This window comes from Ascaphus truei, chromosome 5 (genome assembly GCF_040206685.1).
Source record: "Ascaphus truei isolate aAscTru1 chromosome 5, aAscTru1.hap1, whole genome shotgun sequence".
Lineage (NCBI taxonomy): Eukaryota > Metazoa > Chordata > Amphibia > Anura > Ascaphidae > Ascaphus > Ascaphus truei.
In genome coordinates this window covers 3,673,725-3,698,510 of record NC_134487.1, presented here as the reverse complement: position 1 = coordinate 3,698,510, position 24,786 = coordinate 3,673,725, and the positions used below count along the sequence as shown (strand labels likewise).

General features: G+C 52.0%; 1 protein-coding gene across 1 annotated transcript in view; it reads left to right on the top strand.

The window, feature by feature from the left end:
- Nucleotides 1-24,786, top strand: part of MIOX (myo-inositol oxygenase) — a 97,725-nt gene that overhangs the window by 69,919 nt on the left and 3,020 nt on the right. Inside the window, exons 8-9 of the mRNA XM_075599250.1 lie at nt 13,254-13,321; nt 21,703-21,752. Coding sequence (XP_075455365.1) covers nt 13,254-13,321; nt 21,703-21,752 — 118 coding nt within the window. The remainder of the gene's footprint in view (nt 1-13,253; nt 13,322-21,702; nt 21,753-24,786) is intronic.

Genomic DNA, 24,786 nt, shown 5'->3' with positions numbered 1-24,786 from the left:
TTGTATGTGTATACTGGTATTACCTCTCTGGGCATGTATGTGTATACCGGTATTAGCTCTCTGGGCGTGTATGTGTATAATGGTATTACCTCTCTGGGCGTGTATGTGTATACCGGTATTACCTCTCTGGGGGTGTGTGTATACCGGTATTACCTCTCTGGGCGTGTATGTGTATACCGGTATTACCTCTCTGGACGTGTATGTGTATACCGGTATTACCTCTCTGTGTGTGTGTGTGTGTGTGTGTGTGTATACCGGTATTACCTCTCTGGGAGTGCATGTGTATACCGGTATTACCTCTCTGGGGCGTGTATGTGTATACCGGTATTACCTCTCTGGGCGTGTATGTGTATACCGGTATTACCTCTCTGGGCGTGTATGTGTATACCGGTATTACCTCTCTGGGCGTGTATGTGTATACCGGTATTACCTCTCTGGGCGTGTATGTGTATACCGGTATTACCTCTCTGGGCGTGTATGTGTATACCGGTATTACCTCTCTGGGCGTGTATGTGTATACCGGTATTACCTCTCTGGGCGTGTATGTGTATACCGGTATTACCTCTCTGGGTGTGTATGTGTATACCGGTATTACCTCTCTGGGAGTGTGTGTGTATACCGGTATTACCTCTCTGGGCGTGTACGTGTATACCGGTATTACCTCTCTGGGCGTGTATGTGTATACCGGTATTACCTCTCTGGGCGTGTATGTGTATACCGGTATTACCTCTCTGGGCGTGTATGTGTATACCGGTATTACCTCTCTGGGCGTGTATGTGTATACCGGTATTACCTCTCTGGGCCTGTATGTGTATACCAGTATTACCTCTCTGGTCGTGTATGTGTATACCGGTATTACCTCTCTGGTCGTGCATGTGTATACCGGTATTACCTCTCTGGGCGTGTATGTGTATACCGGTATTACCTCTCTGGGCGTGCGTGTGTAAATCGGTATCACCTCTCTGGGTGTATATGTGTATACTGATATTACCTCTCTGGGTGTATATGTGTATACTGATATTACCTCTCTGGGTGTATATGTGTATACTGATATTACCTCTCTGGTCGTGCATGTGTATACCGGTATTACCTCTCTGGGCGTGTATGTGTATACCGGTATTACCTCTCTGGGTGTGCGTGTGTATAGCGGTATTACCTCTCTGGGCGTGTATGTGTATACCGGTATTACCTCTCTGGGCGTGTATGTGTAAACCGGTATCACCTCTCTGGGTGTATATGTGTATACTGATATTACCTCTCTGGGTGTATATGTGTATACTGATATTACCTCTCTGGGTGTATATGTGTATACTGATATTACCTCTCTGGGTGTATATGTGTATACTGATATTACCTCTCTGGGTGTATATGTGTATACCGGTATTACCTCTCTTGGCGTGTATGTGTATACCGGTATTACCTCTCTGGGTGTGTATGTGTATACCGGTATTACCTCTCTGGGTGTGTATGTGTATTCCGGTATTACCTCTCTGGGTGTGTATGTGTATACCGGTATTACCTCTCTGGGAGTGTGTGTGTATACCGGTATTACCTCTCTGGGCATGTATGTGTTGTGACAAACGGCTTACTCCAGGGCTCCGTCGTTTGTCCGGGACTGTTTAGAACACGGTCTTTTAGGGTAGGTTAAATGATGAGGCGTCACGTACTGTTCCTTTAAACAGGCTATGCCTGGTTTATTCAGTCCCAGGCACTGAGACTGCCACAGTGCATACAACAGAAAACAGATCAAAACAAAAGCTGCTCACCTGAGCGATAACTTAACTTAGATATCCCTGACTCAGGGTTGGAAGTGGCTTTTCCACTTCCAACATCAAAACATGGTACTTTTGCAGTCTTACACAAATGAACAGAAAGATTGAACCTGTTTGGGGAAGAGGCTTCTCCCCTCTGTAGTTCAGCAGCCTTCCAGCCTCCTGGCTCTTGTGGGGAGACCAGAGCAAACAGGAAATCAGTCTTTCATACCTGATTCCTAATTAGCATGACAGGTGACAGAAATCAGGCAGCAGACAAACTCTGGTCTGGATCTCTCATCCCTCAGTTCCAGCGCTTGCCAAACTGTGGGATGGAGTGTATGTATTATAAGGCTGCACTCCCAGGCCAAACAGGATAGAAACTGTCTAGTATCCTGGGAGCCCTATATACGGAATTTATTACCATCCCCTGGTTTCTGTCACATATCCTCCCCCCCAGCTCAGACCTCGAGGGATGAGCGACCATGGATATTAGGGAGTGCATCCTTGACAACCCGTCAGCATTGCCATGTTTGTGCCCTGACCTGTGTTCCACAGAAAATTTAAAGGGTTGTAGGCTTAGGAACCACCTGGTCACTCTAGCATTCTTTTCCCTGTTTTGACACATCCAGGTAAGGGGTGCATGATCTGTGACCAACCGGAATTTTCTCCCCAACAGGTAGTATTTGAGCGTCTCTACAGCCCACTTTATTGCGAGACACTCTTTCTCTACTATGGAGTAATTTTTCTCCTGGGGATTTAGTTTCCTACTTAAATAAAGGATGGGGTGCTCCTCACCTTGAGACTCCTGGGAGAGTACCGCCCCCAGCCCTACCTCAGATGCGTCGGTTTGGACTACGAACTCTTTGGAGAAGTCAGGTGTGACCAACACTGGTTGGGCACAGAGAGCTTCTTTCAGGCTTCTAAAGGCCTGTTCGGTTTCGGGGGACCACTTTACCATTAGCGGTCCTCTTGCTTTTGTGAGGTCAGTTAGTGGGGTTGCCTTAGTTGCAAAATTGGGAATAAACCTTCTATAGTACCCAATTAAGCCCAAAAAGGTCCTTACTTGTTTTTTTGTAACTGGCCTTGGCCAATTTTGTATCGCCTCCACTTTGAGTGTTTGGGGTTTGAGTAAACCTCTGCCAATAGAATATCCCAGATACTTGGCCTCCTCCAGACCAATAGTGCATTTAGCGGGGTTAGCAGTTAGTCCAGCAGACCGGACTGCGTCAAGCACAGCTTGGACCTTTGGAAGGTGGGATTGCCAATCTTCACTATGGATTACCACATCATCCAGGTAGGCGGCAGCATACCGAGCATGTGGTTTTAAAATTTTATCCATCATTCTTTGGAATGTGGCGGGAGCTCCATGTAAGCCAAAAGGCAGCACCTTATATTGAAAGAGGCCGTCTGGGGTTGAGAAGGCTGTTTTTTCTTTTGCCCTTTCTGTGAGGGGAACCTGCCAGTACCCTTTTGTTAGGTCTAGGGTTGTGAGATATCGGGCTTTGCCCAGTCTCTCTACAAGTTCATCTACCCTGGGCATAGGATAAGTATCAAATTTTGACACCGCGTTTAGTTTCCGGTAGTCATTACAAAACCTTGTTGTACCATCTGGCTTTGGGACTAAGACTATAGGGCTGTTCCACCCACTTTGGGATTCCTCAATTACACCTAGTTTTAGCATTTTTTTAACCTCTAAACTTATAGCCTTTCTTTTGGCCTCTGGGATTCGGTACGGTTTAAGGTTAACTCGGACCCCCGGTTCAGAGACTAAGTCATGTTCAATTACGCTAGTTCTACCTGGCCGTATAGAGAAGATTTCTTTGTTTCTTTTCACTAAATTCTGAACCTCTCGTTTCTGATGAACAGACAGTGTTTCAGCTATGCTAACCTCTGGGTCAGTTTCTTGATTCTCTGACGGACCTGGGGGTACTAGGGTTAACAAGACTTCTCTATCTTTCCAGGGCTTGAGTAGGTTTATATGGTAAATTTGCTCAGGTTTCCTCCTACCTGGCTGTCTTACCTTATAATTTACTTCTCCCACTCTTTCCAAGACCTCATATGGCCCATGCCATTTAGCAAGGAATTTACTCTCCACGGTGGGAACCAGAACTAGTACCCTATCACCTGGAGAAAAAATTCTGACCCTAGCACCCTTATTATATGTATTCCTCTGTGCTTCTTGAGCTTTCTCCATGTGTTCCCTCACTATGGGTAGGACTGCAGCAATGCGGTCCTGCATCTGGGCAACATGCTCTATTACACTTCTGTAAGGGGTAACCTCGTGTTCCCAAGTCTCTTTGGCTATATCCAGTAAGCCCCTTGGGTGTCGGCCATACAATAGTTCAAACGGGGAGAAGCCTGTGGATGATTGGGGAACTTCCCTAATGGCAAATAACAGGTACGGTAACAAACAATCCCAGTTTTTCCCATCTTTATCAACCGCCCGCCGTAACATACTCTTTAAGGTTTTATTGAACCTTTCCACTAAACCATCTGTTTGTGGATGATAGACTGAGGTTCTGAGATGCTTGATTTTTAGGAGTTTACATAGCTCTTTCGTTACTTGGGACATAAATGGTGTTCCCTGGTCAGATAGAATCTCTTTAGGAATCCCGACCCGGGAAAACAGAACTACTAACTCTTTTGCTATGTTTTTAGCTGAGGTGCTACGTAGGGGAACTGCCTCCGGATATCGGGTGGCATAATCTAATATTACCAATATATGCTGATGTCCCCTAGCAGACTTTATTAGGGGTCCTACTAGATCCATAGCAATCCGGTCAAATGGTACCTCTATTATGGGAAGGGGTACCAATGGGCTGCGGTACGCCTTGAACGGGGCGGTGATCTGACATTCTGGGCATGAGGAACAATAATTCGTAATTTCTGCCAGAACCCCAGGCCAATAGAAGCTTCGGAGAACCTTTTCTTTTGTCTTTTCCACCCCTAGGTGTCTCCCCAATGGATGACTATGTGCGAGGTGTAATACTACGTTACGGAATGTCCGTGGTACCAACAATTGTTTAGTTGTAACTGATTTCCTTTTATCAACCCGATATACTAGGTCGTTCTCTACCTCGAAGTAGGGGTAAGCAAGTGACCTATCTGGTTGGCCAGGAGTACTATTCTGGTCCCGTATATTTCCCCTTGCTACCGCTAATGTGGGGTCCTCCCACTGGGCCTTCTTAAAACTCCCAGGACTGACCTCTAGGTCAGCGAGGGTCTTATCCGGTTCTGGGGTGGTAAGTGTCTGCTCAACATCTTGATTTGGGGTATTCCCTACCAAAGTAGTGATGGGGAAGGGAATTTTACAGCACTCCTCCTTTTCCCCCTTCTTATTTGGGCCCTCGTCAACCTCCATTTCTGAAAAAGGGAAAGGATTTGTTTCTTCTAATACTTCGTTATGGTCCGCTATTGAACTCTGGGCGCTATTCTGAGCGGGGGACCACATTTTTAGAAAATGGGGAAAGTCGGTCCCTATTAACACATCATGTGCCAGTTTGGGTACAATACCCACCTTGAAATCTAAAGAACCAAACTCTGTTTCAAAAAAAACATCAACAGTGGAATATTCATGATTATCCCCATGTATACAACAAATTGCCACTCTTTGTGAACTGTTTCCCTGTTTCTTCTTAATGGGCAAGAGGTATTCGGACACTAGTGTGACCATGCTCCCAGAGTCAAGAAGTGCCCGAACCCTCTTACCATTAACCTTTACAAATGCCCACAGATGGTTATTCAAGGGGTCCTCTGGGCTAGGGCCCATACATTGGGACAACAGCGAATAAGGTTCCACGCTGTTGCATTGCATGGGCTCATAATTTAGTGGGCAGATTTTTGCTGTGTGGCCCCTCTCATGACAATTTACACATTTAGGTACATAGTCTGTGTCCCACTTAGAGCCTTTTCCCGGCTCCCCATGTTGGCTATTGCCCTTAGTGTGCGAACCACTGTTGCTGGTGCTGCGTGAAGGTGGTCGCCGCTCTTCAGCGCCCCTTAACCCCGGTACCCTTTTACCATCTCTGGAAGAGTCCTGGAACCTCGGGTAGTGGGGTTGCTCCACGACTGTGGGTTGCGGGTGCTCTTCTGCTGCATTGTACCTTTCTACGAGGGCCACAAGCTCATCCGCATTGTGGGGGTCACTCCGACTGACCCAACGGCGTAAGGCAGAGGGAAGTTTCCTCAAGAACTGGTCCATGACCAACCGTTCCACGATGTGGCTGGCTGAGTTGATCTCGGGTTGTAGCCACTTCCGGGCGAGGTGGATGAGGTCATACATCTGGCTTCGGGTGGCTTTATCCATCGTGAAGGACCATGCGTGAAACCTTTGGGCGCGAACAGCCGTGGTTACGCCGAGGCGGGCGAGGATCTCGAACTTCAATTTTGCATAGACGTTAGCTTCGGCTGGCTCTAGATCAAAGTAAGCTTTCTGGGGTTCGCCGCTTAGGAAGGGTGCGATTAGACCAGCCCACTCAGCTTCTGGCCATCCCTCTCTCTGTGCCGTGCGTTCAAACGTGAGAAGATAGGCTTCCACATCATCCGAGGGTCCCATCTTCTGAAGGTAGTGGCTTGCCCTGGTCATTTTCGGAACTGGGGCTGCCGCTGCCAGTGGAAGGTTACTGATAGTCCCCCTCAGGATCTCGAGTTCCTGCTGTAAGCCCTGAGCGAACCGCTGTTGCTCCTCTCTCAGCAAGCGGTTTGTCTCTTGCTGGTTTGCATTCGCGTTTTGCAGGGCTTCATTCGCCTGTTGCTGGTTGGCATTCGCCTGTTGCTGGTTGGCATTAATCTCTTGCTGGGCTATTAGCAGCTGTTGATGGGCTGCATTCGTCTGCTGCTGGTTTGCATTAGTTTCTTGCTGGGCTATTAACAGCTGTTGCTGGGTTTCATTCGCGTCTTTCTGGGCAGCGACATTGCGTACCAGCGCACCCACCACGTCTTCCATCTTGTTTGCAGAGGATGAAAAAAACTTTTTTTTTTTTTTTCAAAGTTCTTCAACCCGCAGACCCCCTAGTGCTTTGCCCGCATTCTCCACCATATGTGACAAACGGCTTACTCCAGGGCTCCGTCGTTTGTCCGGGACTGTTTAGAACACGGTCTTTTAGGGTAGGTTAAATGATGAGGCGTCACGTACTGTTCCTTTAAACAGGCTATGCCTGGTTTATTCAGTCCCAGGCACTGAGACTGCCACAGTGCATACAACAGAAAACAGATCAAAACAAAAGCTGCTCACCTGAGCGATAACTTAACTTAGATATCCCTGACTCAGGGTTGGAAGTGGCTTTTCCACTTCCAACATCAAAACATGGTACTTTTGCAGTCTTACACAAATGAACAGAAAGATTGAACCTGTTTGGGGAAGAGGCTTCTCCCCTCTGTAGTTCAGCAGCCTTCCAGCCTCCTGGCTCTTGTGGGGAGACCAGAGCAAACAGGAAATCAGTCTTTCATACCTGATTCCTAATTAGCATGACAGGTGACAGAAATCAGGCAGCAGACAAACTCTGGTCTGGATCTCTCATCCCTCAGTTCCAGCGCTTGCCAAACTGTGGGATGGAGTGTATGTATTATAAGGCTGCACTCCCAGGCCAAACAGGATAGAAACTGTCTAGTATCCTGGGAGCCCTATATACGGAATTTATTACCATCCCCTGGTTTCTGTCACAGTGTATACCGGTATTACCTCTCTGGGTGTGTATGTGTATACCGGTATTACCTCTCTGGGCGTGTGTGTTTATACCGGTATTACCTCTCTGGGCGTGTGTGTTTATACCGGTATTACCTCTCTGGGCGTGTGTGTTTATACCGGTATTACCTCTCTGGGCGTGTATGTGTATACTGGTATTACCTCTCTGGGTGTGTATGTGCATACCGGTATTACCTCTCTGGGCGTGTATGTGTATACCGGTATTACCTCTCTGGGTGTGTATGTGTATACCGGTATTACCTCTCTGGGCGTGTATGTGTATATCGGTATTACCTCTCTGAGCGTGTATGTGTATACCGGTGTTACCTCTCTGGGCGTGTATGTGTATACCGGTGTTACCTCTCTGGGCGTGTATGTGTATACCGGTATTACCTCTCTGGGCGTGTATGTGTATACCGGTATTACCTCTCTGGACGTGTATGTGTATACCGGTATTACCTCTCTGGGCTTGTATGTGTATACCGGTATTACCTCTCTGGGCGTGTAAGTGTATACCGGTATTACCTCTCTGGGTGTGTATGTGTATACCGGTATTACCTCTCTGGGCGTGTATGTGTATACCGGTATTACCTCTCTGGGCGTGTATGTGTATACCGGTATTACCTCTCTGGGCGTATATGTGTATTCCGGTATTACCTCTCTGGGCGTGTATGTGTATACCGGTATTACCTCTCTGGGTGTGTATGTGTATACCGGTATTACCTCTCTGGGAGTGTGTGTGTATACCGGTATTACCTCTCTGGGCATGTATGTGTATACCGGTATTACCTCTCTGGGTGTGTATGTGTATACCGGTATTACCTCTCTGGGCGTGTGTGTTTATACCGGTATTACCTCTCTGGGCGTGTGTGTTTATACCGGTATTACCTCTCTGGGCGTGTGTGTTTATACCGGTATTACCTCTCTGGGCGTGTATGTGTATACTGGTATTACCTCTCTGGGTGTGTATGTGCATACCGGTATTACCTCTCTGGGCGTGTATGTGTATACCGGTATTACCTCTCTGGGTGTGTATGTGTATACCGGTATTACCTCTCTGGGCGTGTATGTGTATATCGGTATTACCTCTCTGAGCGTGTATGTGTATACCGGTGTTACCTCTCTGGGCGTGTATGTGTATACCGGTGTTACCTCTCTGGGCGTGTATGTGTATACCGGTATTACCTCTCTGGGCGTGTATGTGTATACCGGTATTACCTCTCTGGACGTGTATGTGTATACCGGTATTACCTCTCTGGGCGTGTATGTGTATACAGGTATTACCTCTCTGGACGTGTATGTTTATACCGGTATTACCTCTCTGGGCGTGTAAGTGTATACCGGTATTACCTCTCTGGGTGTGTATGTGTATACCGGTATTACCTCTCTGGGCGTGTATGTGTATACCAGTATTACCTCTCTGGGCGTGTATGTGTATACCGGTATTACCTCTCTGGGCGTATATGTGTATACCGGTATTACCTCTCTGGGCGTGTATGTGTATACCGGTATTACCTCTCTGGGCGTGTATGTGTATACCGGTATTACCTCTCTGGGCGTGTATGTGTATACCGGTATTACCTCTCTGGGCGTGTATGTGTATACCGGTATTACCTCTCTGGGCGTGTATGTGTATACCGGTATTACCTCTCTGGGCGTGTATGTGTATACCGGTATTACCTCTCTGGGCGTGTATGTGTATACCGGTATTACCTCTCTGGGCGTGTATGTGTATACCGGTATTACCTCTCTGGGCGTGTATGTGTATACCGGTATTACCTCTCTGGGTGTGTATATGTATACCGGTATTACCTCTCTGGGCGTGTATGTGTATACCGGTATTACCTCTCTGGGCGTGTATGTGTATACTGGTATTACCTCTCTGGGCGTGTATGTGTATACCGGTATTACCTCTCTGGGCGTGTATGTGTATACCGGTATTACCTCTCTGGGCGTGTATGTGTATACCGGTATTACCTCTCTGGGCGTGTATGTGTATACCGGTATTACCTCTCTGGGCGTGTATGTGTATACCGGTATTACCTCTCTGGGCGTGTATGTGTATACCGGTATTACCTCTCTGGGCGTGTATGTGTATACCGGTATTACCTCTCTGGGTGTGTATATGTATACCGGTATTACCTCTCTGGGCGTGTATGTGTATACCGGTATTACCTCTCTGGGCGTGTATGTGTATACTGGTATTACCTCTCTGGGCGTGTATGTGTATACTGGTATTACCTCTCTGGGCGTGTATGTGTATACCGGTATTACCTCTCTGGGAGTGTATGTGTATACCGATATTACCTCTCTGGGCGTGTATGTGTATACTGGTATTACCTCTCTGGGCGTGTATGTGTATACCGGTATTACCTCTCTGGGCGTGTATGTGTATACCGGTATTAACTCTTTGGGCATAGTTACCTGACCGGCTTGGGGGGGGAGGGGGGGCGCAAGGAGAGGGCCGTGCTGCTTCTGGGTTCTGCTGATTGGCTCATTACTCATCAGGGGTGGGGCCAAGGAGAGGAGGAAACCGCATGGAGCGGAGAGAGAGGGCTGGGTGGTGTTTGCCTAGAGCGCGTCGCACTTTTCACCATTGTGTCCAGTATTTTTGGAAAAGCCGCCTGGCAACCCTAGTCAGGCTGTGTGTGTCAGTGTGTGTGTGTGTCAGTGTGTGTGTGTCAGTGTGTGTGTGTCAGTGTGTGTCAGTGTGTGTGTGTCAGTCAGTGTGTGTGTCTGTGTGTGTGTCCGTCTGTCTGTGTCTGTCTGTGTGTGTCTGTCTGTGTGTGTCTGTCTGTGTGTGTCTGTCTGTGTGTGTCTGTCTGTGTGTGTCTGTCTGTGTGTGTCTGTCTGTGTGTGTCTGTCTGTGTGTGTCTGTGTGTGTGTGTCTGTGTGTGTCTGTCTGTGTGTGTCTGTCTGTGTGTGTCTGTCTGTGTCTGTCTGTCTGTGTGTGTCTGTCTGTGTCTGTCTGTCTGTGTCTGTCTGTGTGTGTCTGTCTGTGTGTGTCTGTCTGTGTGTGTCTGTCTGTGTGTGTGTGTCTGTGTGTGTGTGTCTGTGTGTGTGTGTCTGTCTGTGTGTGTCTGTCTGTCTGTGTGTCTGTCTGTCTGTGTGTCTGTCTGTGTGTCTGTCTGTCTGTCTGTCTGTCTGTCTGTGTGTCTGTCTGTCTGTGTGTCTGTCTGTCTGTGTGTCTGTCTGTCTGTCTGTGTGTCTGTCTGTCTGTCTGTGTGTCTGTCTGTCTGTCTGTGTGTCTGTCTGTCTGTCTGTGTGTCTGTCTGTCTGTCTGTGTGTCTGTCTGTCTGTCTGTGTGTCTGTGTGTCTGTCTGTCTGTCTGTGTGTCTGTCTGTCTGTCTGTGTGTCTGTCTGTCTGTGTGTCTGTCTGTCTGTGTGTCTGTCTGTCTGTCTGTGTGTCTGTCTGTCTGTCTGTCTGTGTGTCTGTCTGTCTGTCTGTGTGTGTCTGTCTGTGTGTGTCTGTCTGTGTGTGTCTGTCTGTGTGTGTCTGTCTGTGTGTGTCTGTCTGTGTGTGTCTGTCTGTGTGTGTCTGTCTGTGTGTGTCTGTCTGTGTGTGTCTGTCTGTGTGTGTCTGTCTGTGTGTGTCTGTCTGTGTGTGTCTGTCTGTGTGTGTCTGTCTGTGTGTGTCTGTCTGTGTGTGTCTGTCTGTGTGTGTCTGTCTGTGTGTGTCTGTCTGTGTGTGTCTGTCTGTGTGTGTCTGTCTGTGTGTGTCTGTCTGTGTGTGTCTGTCTGTGTGTGTCTGTCTGTGTGTGTCTGTCTGTGTGTGTCTGTCTGTGTGTGTCAGTGTGTATCTGTCTGTGTGTGTAATGGGGGGGACGGTGTCAGGCAGTGTGTGTGTGAAAGGGAGGACAGTATCAGGTTGCCTGTGTGTGTGGGAGGGGGGGATAGTGTCAGGTCGTGTGTGTGGGAGGGGGGGGAGACAGTGTCAGGCCGTGTGTGTGTAAAGGGGGGACAGTGTGAGACTTGCAAATTTGGGGCGTTACCTGCAGGTGTGGGGCGTTACCTGCAGGTGTGTGGGGCGTTACCTGCAGGTGTGTGGGGCGTTACCTTCAGGTGTGTGGGGCGTTACCTGCAGTGTGTGGGGCGTTACCTACAGGTGTGTGGGGCATTACCTGTAGGTGTGTGGGGCGTTACCTGCAGGTGTGTGGGGCGTTACCTGCAGGTGTGTGGCGTTACCTGCAGGTGTGTGGGGCGTTACCTTCAGGTGTGTGTGGCGTTACCTTCAGGTGTGTGTGGCTTTACCTTCAGGTGTGTGGGGCGTTACCTGCAGGTGTGTGGGGCGTAACCTGCAGGTGTGTGGGGTGTTACCTGCAGGTGTGTGGGGTGTTACCTGCAGGTGTGTGGGGTGTTACCTGCAGGTGTGTGGCGTTACCTTCAGGTGTGTGGGGCGTTACCTGCAGGTGTCTGGGGCGTTACCTGCAGGTGTGGGGCGTTACCTGCAGGTGTGTGGGGTGTTACCTGCGGGTGTGTGGGGCGTTACCTGCGGGTGTGGGGGGCGTTACCTTCAGGTGTGTGCGGCGTTACCTGTGGGTGGGTGTGGCGTTACCTGCGGGTGTGTGGGGCGTTACCTGCGGGTGTGTGGCATTACCTTCAGGTGTGTGGGGCGCTACCTGCAGGTGTGTGGGGCGTTACCTGCAGGTGTGGGGCGTTACCTGCAGGTGTGTGGCGTTACCTGCAGGTGTGTGGGCGTTACCTGCAGGTGTGTGGGGCGTTACCTGCAGGTGTGTGGGGCGTTACCTGCAGGTGTGTGGCGTTACCTGCAGGTGTGGGGCGTTACCTGCAGGTGTGTGGGGTGTTACCTGCGGGTGTGTGGGGCGTTACCTGCGGGTGTGGGGGGCGTTACCTTCAGGTGTGTGCGGCGTTACCTGTGGGTGGGTGTGGCGTTACCTGCGGGTGTGTGGGGCGTTACCTGCGGGTGTGTGGCATTACCTTCAGGTGTGTGGGGCGCTACCTGCAGGTGTGTGGGGCGTTACCTGCAGGTGTGGGGCGTTACCTGCAGGTGTGTGGCGTTACCTGCAGGTGTGTGGGCGTTACCTGCAGGTGTGTGGGGCGTTACCTGCAGGTGTGTGGGGCGTTACCTGCAGGTGTGTGGCGTTACCTGCAGGTGTGGGGCGTTACCTGCAGGTGTGTGGCGTTACCTGCAGGTGTGTGGCGTTACCTGCAGGTGTGTGGGGCGTTACCTGCAGGTGTGTGGGGCGTTACCTGCAGGTGTGTGGGGCGTTACCTGCAGGTGTGTGGGCATTACCTGCAGGTGTGTGGGGACGTTACCTGCAGGTGTGTGGGCATTACCTGCAGGTGTGTGGGCGTTACCTGCAGGTGTGTGGGCGTTACCTGCAGGTGTGTAGGGGTTACCTGCGGGTGTGTGGGGGTTACCTGCGGGTGTTTGGGGCGTTAGCTGCGGGTGTGTGGGGGGTTACCTGCGGGTGTGTGGGGCGTTACCTGCAGGTGTGTGGGGCGTTACCTGCGGGTGTGTGGGGCATTAGCTGCGGGTGTGTGGGGCGTTACCTGCGGGTGTGTGGGGCGTTACCTGCGGGTGTGTGGGGCGTTACCTGCGGGTGTGTGAGGCGTTACCTGCGGGTGTGTGAGGCGTTACCTGCAGGTGTGTGGGGGGTTACCTGCAGGTGTGTGGGGAGTTACCTGCAGGTGTGTGGGGCGTTAGCTGCAGGTGTGTGGGGCGTTAGCTGCAGGTGTGTGGGGTGTTAGCTGCAGGTGTGTGGGGCGTTACCTGCAGGTGTGGCTCTGTCCCGCTAAGTCCGGGGCCCTCGCTGACACTTTATGGATTCCGTGGTGTTTTCCTCTTTACACAGCACAGAATTGGGGATTTACGAGCCACACTGCGGCCTGGAGAACGTCCTCATGTCCTGGGGCCACGACGGTAACGTGACTCTCACCTGTGTCTCGGGGACGCGGGGGGCACGGGGGGCGAAGGGGGGTGCGGGGGGTGCGGGGGGGGGGGGGGGTGCGGGGGGCGCGGGGAATAACATTCTACTCTCCTAGAAAATAATAATTTTTCTGCCTAAATATGAAATGCCAAATAATCGGATTTTCCTGAATAAATTAAATAAAAAATTACGAGAACACAAAGTTTAATAAATGTCATGTAACCCCTTCATGCCAGGGCAAGCTCTAACACCTATTAATCAGGTACCACTCGCTGTCACACTGACACCCCACTCACTGTCACACAGACACCCCACTCACTGTCACACAGACACCCCACTCACTGTCACACAGACACCCCACTCACTGTCACACAGACACCCCACTCACTGTCACACTGACACCCCACTCACTGTCACACTGACACCCCACTCACTGTCACACTGACACCCCACTCACTGTCACACAGACACCCCACACTGACACCCCACTCACTGTCACAGACATCCCACACTGACACCCCACTCACTGTCACACAGACATCCCACACTGACACCCCACTCGCTGTCAAACTGACACCCCACTCACTGTCGCACTGACACCCCACTCACTGTCGCACTGACACCCCACTCACTGTCACACTGACACCCACTCACTGTCACACAGACATCCCACACTGACACCCCACTCACTGTCACACTGACACCCCACTCAGTCACACTGACACCCCACTCACTGTCACACAGACATCCCACTCACTGTCACACAGACACCCCACACTGACACCCCATTCACTGTCACACAGACATCCCACACTGACACCCCACTCACTGTCACACAGACATCACTCACTGTCATACAGACACCCCACTCACTGTCACACAGACACCCCACTCACTGTCACACAGACACCCCACTCACTGTCACACAGACACCCCACTCACTGTCACACAGACACCCCACTCACTGTCACACAGACACCCCACTCACTGTCACACTGACACCCCACTCACTGTCACACTGACACCCCACTCACTGTCACACTGACACCCCACTCACTGTCACACAGACACCCCACACTGACACCCCACTCACTGTCACAGACATCCCACACTGACACCCCACTCGCTGTCACACTGACACCCCACTCACTGTCGCACTGACACCCCACTCACTGTCACACTGACACCCCACTCACTGTCACACAGACATCCCACACTGACACCCCACTCACTGTCACACTGACACCCCACTCACTGTCACACTGACACCCCATTCACTGTCACACAGACATCCCACACTGACACCCCACTCACTGTCACACAGACATCCCACACTGACACCCCATTCACTGTCACACAGACATCCCACACTGACACCCCATTCACTGTCACACAGACATCCCACACTGACACCCCACTCACTGTCACACAGACATCCCACACTGACACCCCACTCACTGTCACAGACATCCCACACTGACACCCCACTCACTGTCACACTGACACCCCACTCACTGTCACACAGACATCCCACACTGACACCCCACTCACTGTCACAGATATCCCACACTGACACCCCACTCACTGTCACACAGACATCCCACACTGACACCCCACTCACTGTCACACTGACATCCCACACTGACACCCCACTCACTGTCATACAGACACCCCACTCACTGTCACACTGACACCCCACTCACTGTCACACTGACACCCCACTCACTGTCACACTGACACCCCACTCACTGACACCCCACTCACTGTCACACTGACACCACACTCACTGTAACACTGACAACCCGCTCACTGTCACACTGACACCCCACTCACTATCACACTGACACCCCACTCACAGTCACACTGACACCCCACTCACTGTCACACTGATATCCCACACTGACACCCCACTCACTGTCATACAGACACCCCACTCACTGTCACACTGATACCCCACTCACTGTCACACTGACACCCCACTCACTGTCACACTGACACCCCACTCACTGTCACACTGACACCCCACTCACTGTCACACTGACACCCCACTCACTGTCACACTGACAACCCGCTCACGGTCACACTGACACCCCACTCACTATCACACTGACACCCCAGTCACTGTCACACTGACACCCCACTCACTGTCACACTGACACCCCACTCACTGTCACACTGACACCCCACTCACTGTCACACAGACATCCCACTCACTGTCACACAGACATCCCACACTGACACCCCACTCACTGTCACACTGACAACCCGCTCACTGTCACACTGACACCCCACTCACTATCACACTGACACCCCACTCACTATCACACTGACACCCCACTCACTGTCACACTGACACCCCACTCACTGTCACACAGACACCCCACTCACTGTCACACAGACACCCCACTCACTGTCACACTGACACCCCACTCACTGTCACACTGACACCCCACTCACTGTCACACTGATATCCCACACTGACACCCCACTCACTGTCATACAGACACCCCACTCACTGTCACACTGACACCCCACTCACTGTCACACTGACACCCCACTCACTGTCACACTGACACCCCACTCACTGTCACACTGACACCCCACTCACTGTCACACTGACACCCCACTCACTATCACACTGACACCCCAGTCACTATCACACTGACACCCCACTCACTGTCACACTGACACCCCACTCACTGTCACACTGACACCCCACTCACTGTCACACTGACACCCCACTCACTGTCACACTGACACCCCACTCACTGTCACACAGACATCCCACTCACTGTCACACAGACATCCCACACTGACACCCCACTCACTGTCACACTGACAACCCGCTCACTGTCACACTGACACCCCACTCACTATCACACTGACACCCCACTCACTGTCACACTGACACCCCACTCACTGTCACACTGACACCCCACTCACTGTCACACTGACACCCCACTCACTGTCACACAGACATCCCACTCACTGTCACACAGACATCCCACACTGACACCCCACTCACTGTCACACTGACACCCCACTCACTGTCACACTGACACCCCACTCACTGTCACACTGACACCCCACTCACTGTCACACTGACACCCCACTCACTGTCACACTGACAACCCACTCACTGTCACACTGACACCCCACTCACTGTCACACTGACAACCCACTCACTGTCACACTGACACCCTACTCACTGTCACACTGACACCCCATTCACTGTCACGCAGACAGTACTCGCTGTCTCAGACACCCCACTCGCTGTCACACAGACACCCCCCTCACTGTCACACAGACACCCCACTCGCTGTCACGCAGACAGTACTCGCTGTCTCAGACACCCCACTCGCTGTCACACAGACACCCCACTCACTGTCACACAGACACCCCACTCGCTGTCACGCAGACAGTACTCGCTGTCTCAGACACCCCACTCACTGTCACACTGACACCCCATTCACTGTCACGCAGACACCCCACTCACTGTCACACAGACACCCCACTCGCTATCACGCAGACAGTACTCGCTGTCACGCAGACAGTACTCGCTGTCTCAGACACCCCACTCGCTGTCACACAGACACCCCACTCACTGTCACACAGACACCCCACTCGCTGTCACGCAGACAGTACTCGCTGTCACACAGACACCCCACTCACTGTCACACAGACACCCCACTCACTATCACACAGACATCACTCGCTGTCACACAGACATCACTCACTGTCATACAGACAGTACTCGCTGTAATGCAGACACCCCACTCGCTGTCTCACAGACACCCCACTCACTGTCACACAGACACCCCACTCACTATCACACAGACATCACACGCTGTCACACAGACATCACTCACTGTCATACAGACACCCCACTCACTGTCACACAGACACCCCACTCGCTGTCACACTGACACCCCACTCGCTGTCACACTGACACCCCACTCACTGTCACACTGACACCCCACTCACTGTCACACAGACATCCCACTCACTGTCACACAGACATCCCACTCACTGTCACACAGACATCCCACACTGACACCCCACTCACTGTCACACTGACAACCCGCTCACTGTCACACTGACACCCCACTCACTATCACACTGACACCCCACTCACTATCACACTGACACCCCACTCACTGTCACACTGACACCCCACTCACTGTCACACAGACACCCCACTCACTGTCACACTGACACCCCACTCACTGTCACACTGACACCCCACTCACTGTCACACTGACACCCCACTCACTGTCACACTGATATCCCACACTGACACCCCACTCACTGTCATACAGACACCCCACTCACTGTCACACTGACACCCCACTCACTGTCACACTGACACCCCACTCACTGTCACACTGACACCCCACTCACTGTCACACTGACACCCCACTCACTATCACACTGACACCCCAGTCACTATCACACTGACACCCCACTCACTGTCACACTGACACCCCACTCACTGTCACACTGACACCCCACTCACTGTCACACTGACACCCCACTCACTGTCACACTGACACCCCACTCACTGTCACACAGACATCCCACTCACTGTCACACAGACATCCCACACTGACACCCCACTCACTGTCACACTGACAACCCGCTCACTGTCACACTGACACCCCACTCACTATCACACTGACACCCCACTCACTGTCACACTGACACCCCACTCACTGTCACACTGACACCCCACTCACTGTCACACTGACACCCCACTCACTGTCACACAGACATCCCACTCACTGTCACACAGACATCCCACACTGACACCCCACTCACTGTCACACTGACACCCCACTCACTGTCACACTGACACCCCACTCACTGTCACACTGACACCCCACTCACTGTCACACTGACACCCCACTCACTGTCACACTGACAACCCACTCACTGTCACACTGACACCCCACTCACTGTCACACTGACAACCCACTCACTGTCACACTGACACCCTACTCACTGTCACACTGACACCCCATTCACTGTCACGCAGACAGTACTCGCTATCTCAGACACCCCACTCGCTGTCACACAGACACCCCCCTCACTGTCACACAGACACCCCACTCGCTGTCACGCAGACAGTACTCGCTGTCTCAGACACCCCACTCGCTGTCACACAGACACCCCACTCACTGTCACACAGACACCCCACTCGCTGTCACGCAGACAGTACTCGCTGTCTCCGACACCCCACTCACTGTCACACTGACACCCCATTCACTGTCACGCAGACACCCCATTCACTGTCACACAGACACCCCACTCGCTATCACGCAGACAGTACTCGCTGTCACGCAGACAGTACTCGCTGTCTCAGACACCCCACTCGCTGTCACACAGACACCCCACTCACTGTCACACAGACACCCCACTCGCTGTCACGCAGACAGTACTCGCTGTCACACAGACACCCCACTCACTGTCACACAGACACCCCACTCACTATCACACAGACATCACTCGCTGTCACACAGACATCACTCACTGTCATACAGACAGTACTCGCTGTAATGCAGACACCCCACTCGCTGTCTCACAGACACCCCACTCACTGTCACACAGACACCCCACTCACTATCACACAGACATCACACGCTGTCACACAGACATCACTCACTGTCATACAGACACCCCACTCACTGTCACACAGACACCCCACTCGCTGTCACACTGACACCCCACTCACTATCACACTGACACCCCACTCACTGTCACACTGACACCCCACTCACTGTCACACAGACATCCCACACTGACACCCCACTCACTGTCACACTGACACCCCACTCACTGTCACACTGACACCCCACTCACTGTCACACTGACATCCCACTCAGTCACACTGACACCACACTCACTGTCACACTGACACCACACTCACTGTCACACTGACACCACACTCACTGTCACACTGACAACCCACTCACTGTCACACTGACACCCCACTCACTGTCACACTGACACCCCACTCACTGTCACACTGACACCCCACTGTCACACTGACACCCCATTCACTGTCACGCAGACAGTACTCGCTGTCTCAGACACCCCACTCGCTGTCACACAGACACCCCCCTCACTGTCACACAGACACCCCACTCGCTGTCACGCAGACAGTACTCGCTGTCTCAGACACCCCACTCGCTGTCACACAGACACCCCACTCGCTGTCACACAGACACCCCACTCGCTGTCACACAGACACCCCACTCGCTGTCACGCAGACACCCCACTCGCTGTCACGCAGACAGTACTCGCTGTCTCAGACACCCCACTCACTGTCACGCAGACACCCCATTCACTGTCACGCAGACACCCCATTCACTGTCAAACAGACACCCCACTCGCTGTCACGCAGACAGTACTCGCTGTCACACAGACACCCCACTCACTGTCACACAGACACCCCACTCACTGTCACACAGACACCCCACTCACTGTCACACAGACACCCCACTCACTGTCACACAGACACCCCACTCACTGTCACACAGACACCCCACTCACTATCACACAGACATCACTCGCTGTCACACAGACATCACTCACTGTCATACAGACACCCCACTCACTGTCACACAGACACCCCACTCGCTGTCTCAGACACCCCACTCGCTGTCCCAGACACCCCACTCGCTGTATCACAGACAGTACTCGCTGTAACGCAGACAGTACTCTCTGTAATGCAGACACCCCACTCACTGTCTCACAGACACCCCACTCGCTGTCACGCAGACAGTACTCGCTGTCACGCAGATACCCCACTCGCTGTCTCACAGACACCCCACTCACTGTCTCAGACACCCCACTCGCTGCCTCAGACACCCCACTCATTGTAACGCAGACAGTACTCGCTGTCTCACAGACACCCCACTCGCTGTCTCAGACACCCCACTCGCTGTCTCAGACACCCCACTCACTGTCACACAGACACCCCACTCACTGTCACACAGACACCCCACTCGCTGTAACGCAGACAGTACTCGCTGTCACGCAGACACCCTACTCACTGTCACACAGACACCCCACTCGCTGTCACGCAGACAGTACTCGCTGTCTCAGACACCCCACTCACTGTCACACAGACACCCCACTCGCTGTCACACAGACACCCCACTCGCTGTCTCAGACACCCCACTCGCTGTCACACAGACACCCCACTCGCTGTCACACAGACACCCCACTCACTGTCACACAGACACCCCACTCTCTGTCACGCAGACAGTACTCGCTGTCTCAGACACCCCACTCACTGTCACACTGACACCCCATTCACTGTCACGCAGGCACCCCACTCACTGTCACACAGACACCCCACTCGTTGTAACGCAGACAGTACTCGCTGTCTCACAGACACCCCACTCGCTGTCTCAGACACCCCACTCGCTGCCTCAGACACCCCACTCATTGTAACGCAGACAGTACTCGCTGTCTCACAGACACCCCACTCGCTGTCTCAGACACCCCACTCGCTGTCTCAGACACCCCACTCGCTGTAACGCAGACAGTACTCGCTGTAACGCAGACACCCCACTCACTGTCACACAGACACCCCACTCGCTGTCACGCAGACAGTACTCGCTGTCTCAGACACCCCACTCACTGTCACACAGACACCCCACTCACTGTCACACAGACACCCCACTCGCTGTCACGCAGACAGTACTCGCTGTCTCAGACACCCCACTCGCTGTCACACAGACACCCCACTCACTGTAACACAGACACCCCACTCGCTGTCACGCAGACAGTACTCGCTGTCTCAGACACCCCACTCGCTGTCACACAGACACCCCACTCGCTGTCACGCAGACAGTACTCGCTGTCTCAGACACCCCACTCGCTGTCACACAGACACCCCACTCACTGTCACACAGACACCCCACTCGCTCTCACTCTCTGCAGAGTACATGTATCTTCCTCTCTCTAACTCACACTCTCTCTCTCACTCTCTGCAGAGTACATGTATCTTCCTCTCTCTAACTCACACTCTATCTCACTCTTCAGAGTACATGTATCTTCCTCTCTCTAACTCACACTCTCTCTCTCACTCTCTGCAGAGTACATGTATCTTCCTCTCTCTAACTCACACTCTCTCTCTCACTCTCTGCAGAGTACATGTATCTTCCTCCCTCTAACTCACACTCACTCTCTCACTCTCTCTGCAGAGTACATGTATCTTCCTCTCTCTAACTCACACTCTCTCTCTCACTCTCTGCAGAGTACATGTATCTTCCTCTCTCTAACTCACACTCTCTCTCTCACTCTCTGCAGAGTACATGTATCTTCCTCTCTCTAACTCACACTCTCTCTCTCTCACTCTCTGCAGAGTACATGTATAACGTCCTGAAGTTTAACAAGTGTTCCATCCCAGAGGAGGTAAGAGACCCTCAACTCTCCCTCCCCTGTGCGGGGGACACAATCTGTTGTAGAGATCAGGAATGATGTTGGGGAACCCCTGAGTGGAGCGGGGTTTATAGGCAGATAACGGAGATTCTTGCATCAGCCTTTGTCACATTCAATTAAAGGAAAACATCTATTATTATTTCTTGTCCCGGGTCCCCGTTCTCCGTGCCCTGGATTCTTCCTGTCTGATGAAAACTTGTTGAGTTTGTAATCTTGTTGTCCTTGTTCCGTGTGCACTCTTGGTTAGTATGTGTTACCTAGAACATTGTCTCTGTGTTTCTCAGAACTCTTCTCCCAATACTCGATGTTAAGGAGCTTTCTGTGCCCTTACGGAGTAATTCAATCGTCGGAAGTGAAAAACCCCCATTGACCTGCCGATTGCGGTGGGATCAGTCACCTTGAAGTATAATAAACGCCCCCCTTGTTGTGTCGTGTAATCAGATATATACAGATAGGTCGTATGAACACCGTGCTCCTGATCCCCTGAGATCTGCAGCTGAGGGGGTTGATGTAAAAGTTGAACTGGTTGAATCTGTTCATGGAAGCGCCTGAGATATCAGGGTCATCAGGAGCTAGGTGGAAACTGTACATACAGCACACAGAGTCTCATCCTCTCCCCGCAGAATAATATATGCAGAAGGCACCTATGGCATATGTAGTCTACCCATCTATGAGCATGGTGACACAGACAAAAGGGACATATAGCTCAAGTCTGTCTCTCCCCAAAGCACAGACAGTGCCAATAAAAATGACCTGATCCTGGGAAATGTATTGGGTTCCAGAAGCCCTGTGATTGGATGGGTTGGGTTCCAGAAGCCCTTTGATTGATTGGATGGGTTGGTTCTTGAAGCCCTGTGATTGGGTGGGCTGGATTCATGAAGCCCTGTGATTGGATGGGTTGGGTCCCTGAAGCCCTGTGATTGGATGGGTTGGTTCTTGAAGCCCTGTGATTGGATGGCCATTTTCCTGAAGACCTGTGATTGGATGGGTTCGGTTCCTGAAGCCCTGTGATTGGATGGGTTGGGTTCCTGAATCCCTGCGATTGGATGGATTGGGTTCCTGAAGCCCTGTGATTAGATGGGCCGTGTTACTGAAGCACTGTGATTGGATGGGTTGGGTTCATGAAGCCCTGTGATTGGATAGGCCGCGTTTCTGAAGCCCTGTGATTGGATGGGTTTGGATCCTGAAGCCCTGTGATTGGATGGGTTGGGTTCTTGAAGCCCTGTGATTGGATGGGTTGAGTTCTTGAAGCCCTGAGATTGGATGCTTTGGGTTCCTGAATCCCTGTGATTGGATGGGTTTGGATCCTGAAGCCCTGTGATTGGATGGGTTGGGTTCTTGAAGCCCTGTGATTGGATGGGTTGAGTTCTTGAAGCCCTGAGATTGGATGCTTTGGGTTCATGAAGCCCTGTGATTGGATAGGTTGGGTTCCTGAAGCCCTGTGATTGGATATGTTGGGTTCCTGAAACCCTGTGATTGGGTGGGTTGGGTTCCTGAAGCCCTGTGATTGGGTGGGTTGGGTGCCTGGAACCCTGTGATTGGGTGGGTTGGGTTCCTGAAGCCCTGCGATTGGGTGGGTTGGGTTCCTGAAGCCCTGTGATTGGGTGGGTTGGGTTCCTGGAACCCTGTGATTGGATGGGTTGGGTTCCTGAAGCCATGTGATTGGATGGGCCGGGTTCCTGAAGACCTGTGATTGGATGGGTTGGGTTCCTGTAGCCCTGTGCTTGGATGAGCCGGGTTCCTGAAGCCCTGTGATTGGATGGGTTGGGTTCTGGAAGCCTGAGATTGGATGGTTTGGTTCTTGAAGCCCTGTGATTAGATGGGACGGGTTCCTGAAGACCTGTGAATGCATGGGTTGGGCTCCTGAAGCCCTGTGATCCTATGGGCCAGGTTCCTGATGTCCTGTGATTGGATGGGTTGGGTTCCTGAATCCCTGTGATTGGTTGGGTTCCTGAAGCCCTGTGATTGGATGGGTTGGGTTCATTAAGCCCTGTGATTGGGTGGGCCGAGTTCCTGCAGCCCTGTGATTGGATGGGTTGGGTTCCTGCAGCCCTGTGATTGGATGGGTTGGGTTGCTGAAGCCCTGTGATTGGGTGGGTTAGGTTCTTGAAGCCCTGTGATTGGATAGGCTGGGTTCATGAAGCCCTGTGATTGGATGGTTTGGGTTCCTGTAGCCTTGTGCTTGGATGGGCCGGGTTCCTGAAGCCCTGTGATTGGATGGGTTGGGTTCCGGAAGCCTGAGATTGGATGGGTTTGTTCTTGAAGCCCTGTGATTGGATGGGTTTGTTCTTGAAGCCCTGTGATTGGATGGGACGGGTCCCTGAAGACCTGTGATTGGATAGGACGGGTTGCTGAAGCCCTGTGATTGGATTGGTTGGTTCTTGAAGCCCTGTGATTGGATGGGACGGGTTCCTGAATACCTGTGATTGCATGGGTTGGGTTCCTGACGCCCTGTGATTGAGTGGGTTGGGTTCCTGAAGCTCTGTGATCGTATGGGCCAGGTTCCTGATGCCCTGTGATTGGATGAGCTGGGTTCCTGAAGCCCTGTGATTGGATGGGTTGGGTTCATGAAGCCCTGTGATTGGATAGGCCTGGTTCCTGAAGCCCTGTGATTGGATGGGTTGGGATCTTGAAGCCTTGTGATTGGTTGGGTTTGGTTCTAGAAGCCCTGTGATTGGGTGTTATGGGTTCCTGAAGCCCTGTGATTGGATTGAGTGGGTTAGGTTCCTGAAGCCCTGTAATTTGATAGATTGGGTTCCTGAAGCCCTGGTATTGGATTGGTCGGGTACCTGAAGCCCTGGGATTGGATGGATTGGGTACCTGAAGCCCTGGGATAGGGTGGGTTGGGTTCCAAAAGCCCTTTGATTGGATAGGCTGGGTTCGTGAAGCCCTGTGATTGGATGGGTTGGGTTCCTGAAGCACTGTGATTGGATGGGTTGGGTTCCTGAAGCCCTGTGATTGGATGGGTTGGGTTCCAGAAGCCCTGTGATAGGGTGGGTTGGGTTCC